The following is a 12,957-nucleotide window of genomic DNA, read 5'->3' as shown; positions in this document are numbered from 1 at the left end:
CCACTTATTTAATCAGTATATTGAAAGTACAATTCGGTGCAAAAATATATTCCCTGTACCATACTGAAATATGTCGAATATGAATAGCTGCACTTGCAGGACTGCGTTAGGGTTCTGCGTCTTAGGTTTTGTCATTCAAAAATCACAATCCAAGTTCAAATTAGAGAAAGAAATGCGTCGTTACATCATATGGAGTTTTATAAAGTTAGATTTGAAGATAGTGTTACACTACTCGGTATTTTATTTATAACTTAAAGTCTAGAAAGAATTTCCCTCTAGGGAACCAGACTATAATAGAATATTTAATTGTGTGACTTTCTCTTGCTTTGTCATTATGTGGTATTGCTACACCATGCTTAATAAATTAAAATTTCTAAGAGCTGTGAGTTAAGCGCAAACTATGAACATGTTCCCAATCAACGAGTTTAAGTTATTTTTATACGTAAATGATAATGGGGTTGGACAATGAGCTTTCTCAGGATTGCTTTGAAGAAACTTCGTTCCCAGATATAAAGACGAGTGGGTGATTTTTTAACACATTGGCTTTCATTGATATTTAAAAGGAACTCGATAGCATATTTTATTGAAGCTTTACTCAAAAACATACTTCAAGTGCAAGCAATATTTATAAGAGTTTAATAAATACATTGAAAACACCATATCTCTTTTAAGTCGGGATTGAACTAGCAATTATATAAGCAAAGAAACACTGTCCATTCATTCCAAATAGATTTAATTTCGTAATAGGTTAAAATTAATAGATTCAAAGATGAATATGATTGAATTAAAATGATTTGGTAATCATTTGCAATGTTTAATGCAATCCTCATATTCCTTCGCCGTATGAGTTCGGTAGACTAGGATCAGTAACATGTTAAGAACCTTGAAACACGCCCAAAGCAAGTATCACACCCATATTACCACGCGGAACGAAAAAATGCTAAAATCAACGCGGAAACGCTCGACCGCTTCGATAATACAGTAGTATTAAATGTTTTTATGCGTCCATGCCTTTCGTTTTCGGACTAAGCGGCGTGGAAATGTGGGAAATGACTGTGTCGAAGTGTGCCCAGCTAATGAAAGTGATGACAACGGATACGTTTTGAGGTGTTTGGAGGTCACTGCTCAGTGCATGTGCTATGAAGGGCCAACCAATGGACGACGGACTCGTTGGTGATCGATGGAAAGGTTCTTTGCGGGAGGGCGTGGCGTTATGAGCGTTATAGTATAAAACGGTGCCCCCCGATGGAGCATTCATCACAGGCACAGCGTTGCTCTCAAACACGGATACCCAAGCAGACAGCATGGCATACCAAATGGTAAGGATACCCATTTTGCCTCAGCAGAACAACTATAGCATTTCCACTGAACTTCATTTGAAGTATTGTTCTCTTCACCTCTCCGGCACATTAGCACTGCCTAAAGGCGACAATTTAATTATTTCTGGAAAACATTCTGTCGATTGAAATCACAGTCAAATTTGGATTATTTGAAATAGATTTCGTGTTTCTTCCGCAAAGATTTTTTAAAGGTATTTTTCCAAATATCCTAAGTAAACTTGTGTTTACAATCCTAAACAATTACTTACTATTGTTGTATTAATAAAACATTTATTTAAAAAATTACGGGCTATAATTCTCCCGCCTGGAGAACCTCAGATGCTATTAGAATTGACAACTTACTAGATTGAGGAATTTGTGATTACCAGCCATTATTAGCTTTCTGAAGATAAAAATATTTTTTACACTCGTGTGACATTTCCACAGAGGAAAAATTTTTCACTTTGACCGGGATTCAAATCCGAATCCGAAAAAGCCAGTTTATCTACCGAGGCATCATGTTTTTCAAGTAGAATTGATGACTCACTCGATTAAGGTATTTGTGTCTACCAGTCATTATTTGCTTTCTGAAGATAAATATATTTTTACGCTTGTGTGAAATTTCTACAGAGGAAAAATTTTTCTCTTTGACCGGGATTCAAATCGGAGTCGGTCTAGTGGATAAGACAGTTTATCTACTTAGGCATCATATTTTTAAGTGAAAATTTGTATACCTTACTTATTCCTTCTTACAAGATCAAAATTTAAAATTTATTGATATAACATTTCGCATTTATGTAAAATTTATTTTGCAGTCTATACTTTTCGGTCATTCAATTATTCTGCATTAAAAATAATTTATTATTAGTCCACATAAATGGTAGTAATCCATATATAGGCATCTATGTAGAATATAATTCAATTAAAAAAAAACTAGGATAATTTGATATGAACTTATACAAATATGAGAGAATTTTGCACATAAATAATGAACAATCTATAACTTATGGATAATTATTAGCCGTACTTTTTTTTAACACTGTGCATTAATTTATTCCGATGTATTTTCAAAGAAATTCAATAATTCTCATCTTTTCGACTTAAGAAAACTTAATCCCTACTCATATATTTTACAGATCGTCTTCGCCCTCTGCATGGCTGGAGCACTCGGCAGTGCCATCCCCCATGCCGCCCAATACCCCGCCGGAGTCAACCCCCACGCCTGCCCCAACTACCCCTACTGTGACAATGCTGCCGTTCATGGCGCTGGACACCATGGTGCCGTTGCACCCTACGCCGCACCCGCCTACGCTGCCTACGGACACCACGGTGCCGCCGTCCACGGAGCTCAGGCTGCCCATGGTGCTGGTGCCAAGTACCCCGCTGGAGTAGACCCCCATCTCTGCCCCAACTACCCCTACTGCGGACCTACCCCCGCCCACGTCCCAGCTGCTGCTCACCACGCCGGTGCTTGGGCCGGGAACCACGCTGGTGCCTGGAACGGTGCTCACGCTGGCGCATGGAATGGCGCTCATGCTGGTGCCTGGGCTGGACACCATGCCGGTGCCCATGGCCACTATGACGATGGTTCTTACCATGGTGATGACGGCTCCTACCACGGTGAAGATGACGGTTCCTATCATCACGACGCTCGCTGGGACGATGGTTCTTACCACGGTGATGGACACCACTGGTAAATGGAAGACAAGTACCAAGCACGATACCAGGATTTTCTCCATGAAATACCTCCGACCATGGCCATTGTGGAGGGATCCAATCCATCTGTTGTGCTGATATTTTGAATGTTCCTGAGCAGCTGAAGGGATTACGCTTATTCCGATACGATTCCCAGTTACTCATTGATCGTTTCATGTCGATCTCATGCTGGGTGTTCATGTAGCGTTTGAGTCCGTCATCTGCTAATTCTTCCGCTACCGGAAGTATTAAAGAGCAAACGAGTACCTTGACATTGTACATAATATATTAATTTTATTTTTGTAATATTGCGATGGTACCTCGTGGCCTAAGCAATGCTGTGCCTGTTTCATAAATTTTGCATGAATATAAAATCATAAAAAATACAAATAAATATCTACTTGATTAAAAATACCTATTTCTTTTTTATATCCCACTATACATAATTATTATTTGTACATAATTTCACTCATCAAATTCATGAATGAACTGAAAAAGAAGCGATAGAATGCCGACCGGGTTTGCCGGCTGCGGCGGAGAGATTCTCGCATACTAAAGCGAAGGTTGCAGCTTGAGTACCACTTAGGTAGGTGCCCTTAACCAGGGAATTGATGTTCGTGCACGATCAATTGTTAGATGTTCTGAAAACTTCGATATATAGGTAAATAGAGCTGTTTTCGGTGGGTTGGAAAACAAAAAAATAAAAGAGTTTCATAATTTTTACCAAGCATAGAAGAATAGTTCTGAAAATTAATTTCACACATGAAATTGAATTGCATACATTTGGTTGTGCAATTTTGAAGTCATTACAACAAACACCTAATATAAATTCATATTTAGTTATTCTTATGCAAAAATTACACAGTAATGCGAATGAAGAAATAAATAATTAATGAAAAAAATAAGAAACAGATTAGTAAAAGCCTGAGCTTTTTGTGTGAATAAATTGGAATTTCATTGCTTCACCATAACTTTGTGATTCATGCTTTAGGTCTTCAGTTACGGGGAGAAATTTCACACAATTAGTTCCAACATAACAAGAAAGTTAATATTAACGAAAAATAAAGGAACACATTGAACGCAAGCTTGAACTTATTGTATAAATAAAATGATATTTCACTGTATCGCCATAAGAATGTGATTCATAAATTAGGTCTTCAGTAACGGGGAAAAATTAAACACAATTTTCTTCGACATAATAAGATTGAAATTTTTAGTGAAATAATTAAGGAACAGATATTTACAAGCTTGGAAAAAATTGCGTAATTAAATTAAAACTTCATTGGTTCAGCTTAAGCTTTTGATTCATAAATTAGGTCTTAGGTTACGGGGAAAAATTATACACGATTATTTTCGACATAATAAGAAATTAATTATTAACGAAAAATAAAGGAACACATAAGTGCAAGCTTGAACTTATTGCATAATTAAATTGATATTTCACTGTTTCGCCATTACATTGGGATTCATAAATTAGGTCTTCAGCAACGGGGAAAAATTATACAATATTCTAGGATGGCTTGCATTTATCCAATTATGACGGATTTTAAAGCAATCCGTTCGGATATCTCGCTCAGACGATATAGGATGCCACTGCTATAACATTGTTAACAATTGTTTTTTATGAACGTAGAAAGTTAATTTTAGGTCAAAAGTGACGCCTATGATTGATAATACACGTATTCAAATTGTGTTCATTACATTTCCATAATTTCTTAATAAATTCAATAGTTCTTTCGCTAAAGGGGAACTTGCTGAAAATTCACGAAAACAAAATTGCTACTACATTTTAGAAAATTTTATAAGCTGTGCTGTGCCTATAATTGTTTGAACAAAAGTGACGCCTATGATTGACAACATAACTACTCAAATTTTGTTTATTACACTTCCTTAATTTCTTACTAAATTTAACTATTCTTCCGTTATAGGAGAACTTGCAGAAAATTCACGTATACAAATTTTCTACCGCGTTTTAGAAAATTTTATAAGCTTTCATTTCAAATGAAATTCATTATCATGTGACCAATATTGCTTGTGCTACCTCACATTGAAAGGAGATCACCGCGCCGCAGGCTCCAAGCGACCTGTTCCCGCCCTCTGGCGCCCTTCCTCTCCGTTGAGCAATTGCACTGAGACATTACTCCGTTGAGATTCCGTATCATCGCTCATTCCATCAAATCGAGTATCTTATGCTTCTTCAGGACAAGATTAAATAAACACGAGGCAAAACTTTCAAAGGATGAGGATGGTGAGGAGTAAATATACATATTTATCGATATTACGTACTGTTGTATAAATTTTATTATAATTAACTAATTTGGTAAAAATATTTTAAATAATAAAATGTACATACAAAAATTTCTCTTCGAAACGAATAATAAATCTGATATTACCTTATTACTTCTTTAGGAAAAAGAGGCTATGATACATGGATTTAATCAAAAAATACCAACATTACGTTGTGACCAAAAGTTAAATTGGTACTTCCAAAGAATAATTCTGTGCTTAAATACATTCTCTGTGCCATACTTTAATATAATGGCTTAACTTTTAGGTCTGCGTTAAGCTTCAGCGTATTGAGCTTTTTCAATAAAAGTCATAATGCAAGCTGACATTGGTGAAAGAAATGTCTCGTTTGATAACATGGAGTTTTAGGAAAAGAGGTTTGAAGATATCATTGCGGCATTTCGTATTTTTTTAACACTCAAAGTCCAGAATTAGTTTCCCTCAAGGGAACCAAAAAGTCGTGTGGTATTTAACTTTTTGCCTTTCTCTCGCTTTTTCATCATGCGATATTGCTACACCATTATTTGCGAGTTAAAATGTCTTAATGGCTATGTGTCAAGCGTATATTAAAAACATATTCCCAATCATTGAGTTTAAGCTATTTTTATTCGTATGTAATAAGATGGCTGGAAAATTGTATTCTCATGATTGCTTTAAAAAAGACATTGTTCCAAGATAAATATATATTAGTGAGTAATTGTTTACTTCATAGCCTATGATTAATATAAAAAGGAGTTCAATGTATTACTTTTTTTAACCTTTCCTTCAAAATGAACTTTAAGTACAAGGAATATTGATAAACACTTTGAAAAATCCGTATCCCTTGTACGTAGGGATTAAACTAGCATTTACAAAGCCAATGAAATACTATCCATCCATTGCCATAAGGTCTAATATCCTTTCTAGGTTTTAATTACTAGATAAAAATATGAATATGACCTGATTAAAAAGATAAGGTAATCTCTTACCGTGTGTAATATAATTCTTGCAATCCAGAGCCGTATGCGATCGGTATTTAAGGCCAAAAATGCGTGGTTAGGTCATATGGATATTTAGAAAACAGGTTCGAAGATAGTCTTTGCGGAATATCATATTTTATTTAAAACTCAAATTCAAGAAAAGAGTCCAATCAAATAGTAATAAATCATTTAATCTTGTACCTCTTATTAAGTTTTTCATTCTTTGGTTGTCCTACACCATGTTTAATAAATTAAAATTTCCCAAGGGCTGTGGACGAAACGGTGCAGAAGCGGGAATAAGAAAAGGGGTGAGACAAGGTTGTGCGCTTTCCCCCTTAATTTTTAATGTTTACATTGAGAAAGCCATCAACGAAATCAAGCAGAAAGCTTCGGGTGTCAATATCCACGGAGAAGAAATTAGTATGCTGCGATTTGCTGACGACATAGCAGTCATAGCCGAGACAGAGAAGGATTTGAAGAAGACGTTGACAAACATGGGAAGGACAATGGCCAGATATCAGCTGAAAATCAACAAAAAGAAGACTAAGATATTAGTTTGCAGTAAAAGAAAGGAGGCTAAAACAAACATCAACCTAGGAAAGCATAAGCTTGAAGAGGTGAACGAGTTCTCTTACCTGGGAAGCCGAATTACCAGCGATGGACGGAGCAAGAAAGAAATACACAGTAGAATAGCGCAGGCGAAGAGGGATTTCTACAAAAAGAAGAATCTTCTTACAGCTGAAAATACCAGCATAGAAGTAAGGAAACAATTATAAGAGGTTGCGGAAGAGGGAGAGGCAAAGGGCTGCTAAGGCTGCCGGAGGATCTGCGCCCCCCCCTGCGAAAGGGTGTACTGCTGGGGACAATGTACCCAGCAGGGGCCCCGAGCGGGGTGTGGTTGGTGCGGAGACCCCGAAGGCCGCGGCAAAACGGAGCCGAACCCCTGGCGACACTCCTTCCGGCGAGGCGAGAGACAATAAGAGGGTTAAACCCTCATATGCTGAGGTCACCAAGGACCTCAAGAGGATGGCCATCGTTCCTCATAACTACCCGACAGGGGTGGTGACGGAGGAATGGATTGCGGAGATCGAGGGGCGACTGGAAAAACTCTGGGACGCTGTCCCAGAGGGCCAGGAGCTCCCGATTTTTATGGGCACCAGGCTCATCAATGGTGCCATGGAGGTTGCCTGCTGCAACGATCTATCAGCGTCGTGGCTGGTGACCGCCACGGAACAGATGGGACCTGTAGAAAGGATCGTCTGTAAGTGTGTTGAGGCGGACACCCTCATAAAGAGGAGGAGACTGATGGTCTGGGTCCCAGGACACAGCAGGCCAGAGGTCAAGCCTCTTCAAGAGCGACTTAAACGCGTCAATCCTGGGCTCAACATCAGCCTTTGGAGGACGTATGACAGGCAGGTGCTTGCAAAGGGCACCCGTTTCATCTTGGGTGTCGATGAGCCATCTGCCGACATCATATCGGGCCCCAACTTTCAAAGGCATATCGGCCTTAGCAAAGTTGAGGTTGCTTTCCTGGGGACTGCAGGGGGGACGGATAAACCGAAACCCCCTGATGAAGAAGCTGCCTCAACCAGCAAGGAGGGAGTGGAGAAATAGTCATGGCAGGCATCACTATGCTCCAGGCCAATCTCCAACACTCCAAGGCCGCCTCAGGGGTCCTGCAAAGGATCCTTTATGAAGGTAAGGTCAATGTTGCTCTGATCCAAGAACCATGGGCTTTCCAAGGTAGGGTCAGAGGCTTGAGTACAACATCTGGTAAAATGTTTCATTGCACCAATGCTGATAGACCAAGGACATGTGTCTTTGTTAATGGGTTGAGAGCCATGCTCTTACCACAATTTACCTCCAGGGACCAGACGGCAGTCCTGCTGACTCTGGGGACTGGTGCCAACATAAGGAGGATTGTTACCTGTTCCTCCTACCTACCATATGACTCTCCGGAGCTGCCGCCGACTGCGGAGTTGGAGAGGTTGGTAAGTTATTGCAGATCTAATGGTCTAGAATTACTAGTGGGGTGTGATGCTAACTCACATCATTTTGTGTGGGGGAGCAGTGACTCCAACGATAGAGGCAGAGCCCTAGTGGAATACCTCATGACAACTAACCTCCAGGTGCTCAACAGGGGCTCCTTACCCACATTCTCAAACAGTTTGAGGGAGGAGGTGCTAGACATTACTTTTTGCACCAATACACTGGTAAGTTCAGTGGGTGAATGGAGAGTATCCAACGAGGTCTCACTGTCAGACCACAGGCATATTCTCTTCACACTTATGCTCGCCGCTGAAAAGCGAACCACATACCGGAATCCTAGGAGCACGAACTGGGTAATGTACCGAGACTATTTAAGGGATAGCCTGTCACAGACTATTCCTAACAAATTCAACAAAGTGGAGGAGATTGATGCTGCTGCGGAACATCTGCAGAAGTGCATCATCACCTCTTACGAGGTCAGCTGCCCGTTAAGAACCAGGAAAGAGAGTGGTAATCCACCCTGGTGGGGAGCAGAGTTAGAAAGTCTCCGAAAGGAGACAAGAAAACTCTTTAATAAAGCAAAGAGAACCAGGTTGCCGCAAGATTGGGAAACCTTTAAGGACACCCAACGTAGGTACAAATCAGCGATCAAAAGCTCAAAAAAGAAGTCTTGGAGGCGCTTTTGCGAGAATGTGGAGTCAGTTCCACAACTCTCAAGATTTCATAAAATCATTGCAAAAGACCCGGAAGCCGGAGTAGGGTCTCTTTTGCTTCCCTCGGGAGAATATACGTCTTCTGACAAGGAAGCATTAAAACTTCTGTTGGAGACTCACTTTCCAGGCTCCAAAGAGTCGGAGGAGATGCAACAATGGAAGCCTCCCACCCGTCCGGCTGTGACGGACTGGAGACTGGCCTCCAGCATCGTTAAATATGAAGTAACTAGATGGGCTATAATGAGTTTTAGCCCTTACAAATCGGCCGGCGAAGATGGAATTTTCCCGGCACTTTTACAAGAGGGACAGGAGCTGGTATTACTCCCTATGGTAAGGATATTCCGCTCCTGTCTTGCATATGGGTATATCCCAAAGAAGTGGAGAGCTACCAAAGTTGTCTTTATCCCAAAACCAGGGAAGACGGACTACACTTTGGCTAGCTCATTTAGGGGCATTAGCCTAATGTCTTTCCTGCTGAAAACGCTGGAGAAGATAGTTGACAGATATATCAGAGATGGTCCTCTTAGGGACCATCCTCTGCATCCACATCAGCACGCCTACCAGAAGGGCAGGTCTGTGGAAACTGCACTCCACAACCTAGTCTGTAGGATAGAGAACGTACTGGAACATGGTTTGTATGGGTTTGGAGCGTTTCTAGATATAGAAGGAGCCTTCAACAATACATCCTTTGAACAAATCTGCCTGGCAGCGGACAGGCATGGAATCCATACACACATTGTGAGATGGATCAGATACATGCTTGAGCAAAGATCTGTTACCGCCCGTCTTGGAGGGAGCTCGCTGACGGTGACTGTGACAAGAGGGTGTCCACAGGGTGGGGTGTTGTCCCCATTACTGTGGAATATGGTAGTCGACAGTCTGCTGTCAAACCTCCACAATACCGGTGTATTCACACAAGGATACGCTGATGATATCGTGATCTTGGTTTCAGGCAGATTCCTAGACACAGTATGTGAGCTTTTGCAGAAAGCCCTGGACAAAACAGCCCAGTGGTGTTCCGAAACAGGACTCTCTGTTAATCCAGAGAAGACCAATCTTGTTCTCTTCACTAAGAAAAGGAAGAGAGAGGGATTCACTTCCCCCTACCTCTTGGGAAAGAGACTAACACCGTCCTCATCGGTCAAATATCTTGGAGTCACTCTAGATTCCAAGCTCAACTGGAGAGAGCACATGGATAGCAAACTCAAAAAAGCATGTGCCTCATTATGGACATGTAGAAGAGCCCTTGGTAAATCATGGGGCCTTCAACCCAAAGCCATTAGTTGGCTATACAATGTAGTGGTGAAACCTAGTTTCCTCCACTGCTCAATTGTATGGTGGAAAAAGACCAAACAAATTACTGTTAGGAACAAGCTTAACCACCTACAAAGAATGGCCTGTATGGGCATTACAGGAGCAATGAGGACGACTCCAACCTTGGCGATGGAAACTCTGCTGAACCTTCCCCCACTTTATGTGGAAGTAGAGGTTCATGCAAGAGCCACGTTATACAGATTGAGAAATCTAGGTATGTGGTACGACAGAGGAAATTTCTCTGGACACAGACAACTGTGGACGGGACTGAGGGAGTCTAGCACCATTTTTGAGATGGGGTCGGATTCCATGATGGCGACGTTCAATTCTTCACCGCCTCTTTTTAAAACCCATTTCCCAAACAGGGAATGCTGGGCAAAAGAAGAGGGGAAAGCCCTTCATAATGGAGCCCAAGTGTGGTTCACCGATGGCTCCATGAAAGAAGGGAAAGCAGGGGCAGGCGTTTACAGCCAGTCCCCCCCTAGGAGCATACATGTTCCCCTAGGAAGATATGCCACAGTGTTTCAGGCAGAAATTTTTGCTATCCTAACCTGTGTGCACGCTATTGAGGAGACAGGCCTCTACAAGAGACCAATCCATATATGCACTGACAGTCAGGCTGCTCTAAAAGCCCTGAACTCACCTTGGTGCAGATCTAAACTATTGGCTGAATGCTACAAGGCTCTCAATATTCTGGGCAGCCGCTGCAAAATAGAACTTTTCTGGGTACCGGGACATTCAGGTATCACCGGAAACGAGAAGGCAGATGAACTGGCAAATGCCGGTGCTGAACAGAATCCAATTGGCCCAGAACCAATTGTGCCAGTTGCCCCATCAATTGGGATGGCTGCAATTAAAGGGTGGGGAGCAACCCAACACCTAAAGATCTGGCGGGAAACACCGGGTTTACGTCAGGCAAAAACCCTTATAGGAGAGATCTCTCCTAGACTCGAGAGAAGACTTCTTCTTATGAACAGAAGTCAAGTGCGGACGGTAGTAGGCCTGCTTACGGGTCACTATCACGTAATGAGACATATGCACCTGCTGGGGATAACAGACTCAGATAGGTGTAGATGGTGTGAGATGGAAGAAGAAACAACCACCCATCTAATATGCGAGTGCCCCGCAATCATGAGGACTCGATATAGACACCTGGACTCACCTTTCATAGAGCCCAAGGAAGTAAGAGATCTTCCCATTGGGGACCTTTTGTCCTTCGTTAAGGACATTGGCCTCTATGGATGATCCATTATCGGTGGTTAGCACAATGGACCTATAGGTCTAAGTGCCCTGGGAGCTGATCCCCCACCGCATAAACTAATCTAATCTAATCTAATCTAAGGAAACAATTCATCAGATGCTACATATGGAGTATGTTTCTCTATGGAAGCGAGGCTTGGACGTTGACAGCAGCAGAGAAGTCAAGAGTGGAAGCATTCGAAATGTGGTGCTACCGAAGAATGATGAAGATAAAATGGATTGACCGTGTGAGTAACCAGGAAGTGCTAAGGAGAGTAGGAGAAAAGAGAAGCCTCCTAAAAACATTAAGCAGAAGAAGGGACAACTTAGTTGGCCACATTTTGAGGCACGATGGTCTGATGAAGACAATCGTTGAAGGACAAGTGGAAGGGAAAAAGGGCAAGGGACGGCCCCGAATGAGTTATATAGGACAGGTTATAAAGGATGTAAAAGAGAATAAATATGTAGCTATGAAGAGATTAGCGGATAGGAGAGAGAAATGGAGAGCTGCGTCAAACCAATCTTAGGATTGTTGACTAATGATGATGATGATGATGAAGGGCTGTTAGTCAAGTGTAAATAATAAATATGTTCAAAACCATACTGTTGAAATTCTTCATTCGTAAATGTTGGATGGGCAATTAATTTACCACAATTCCTTTGAACAAGCCTTAACCCCACAGATATAAATGAGTGGTTTACTGTTTATCTCATTGGCAAAATCGATATTTAAAACGGCCTCAAGAGCTTAATTATTTAAACGTAACTCTAAAATATACTTCAAGAAATAGGAATATTAATAAGTATTGAATTAACACATTGATAATCCCGTACCTCGAGTATAGAGGGTATCTAGTATATAACTTAGAATTATAAAGCCAATGAGATACTTCCCATTAAATTCTGTTAGTTATAATTTAATGATAAACGGAGATATCGTATAGTCTCCAATTTATTAACCGAGCACTACACGCCAGTTTCTCAACACTAGAAGGACGGCAGGGGTCATTCGACCCATTTTCAGAATTCAAATTTATTTTTCTCTTATTAAAATATTTTTTTAAATTTTGAAACTTTTTGACTTTGTTCATTTTGGTTTATATTTTGATAAATTAGTGAAAATTCAAAAATAATGTTTTGTTTTAAATTTTTATGGCGTGTTATACCTAGAAGGACGGCTAGGGGTCATTTGACCCACAACTGGTTTTCACACTATTTTCTTGCGCGTGGGCACTTTAGTGCCATGTACATCATATAAGTAGCAAGAGGCTAGTGTGGTAGATGATTTGCTTCATTTTTAATCTGGAAGTACCCGGTTCAATGCCAGTTTCGTCCCAAGGGCTCCTATCTGTATTCTAAAACCTAGGCATAACGACTTGTTGTGCACAATCTTTCGATATTTTTTGGGCAGCAAAGGGAAATAAAACCTTTTCAATCCTTGAT

The 12,957-nt window shown here is 40.8% G+C and overlaps 1 protein-coding gene across 1 annotated transcript; it reads left to right on the top strand.

The window, feature by feature from the left end:
• Positions 1–1,241: 1,241 nt before the first annotated feature.
• On the top strand, positions 1,242–3,428 carry LOC124168872 (histidine-rich protein PFHRP-III-like). The gene is made up of 2 exons (XM_046547234.1): positions 1,242–1,319; positions 2,456–3,428. Exons 1-2 carry the CDS (start codon positions 1,305–1,307, stop codon positions 3,014–3,016), a joined length of 576 nt encoding a protein of 191 aa, XP_046403190.1. The 5' UTR covers positions 1,242–1,304; the 3' UTR covers positions 3,017–3,428.
• Positions 3,429–12,957: the final 9,529 nt, after the last annotated feature.

The sequence above is a fragment of the Ischnura elegans genome, chromosome 12 (assembly GCF_921293095.1).
Source record: "Ischnura elegans chromosome 12, ioIscEleg1.1, whole genome shotgun sequence".
Taxonomy (NCBI): Eukaryota; Metazoa; Arthropoda; class Insecta; order Odonata; family Coenagrionidae; genus Ischnura; species Ischnura elegans.
This window is presented reverse-complemented; position numbering and strand designations above follow the sequence as displayed.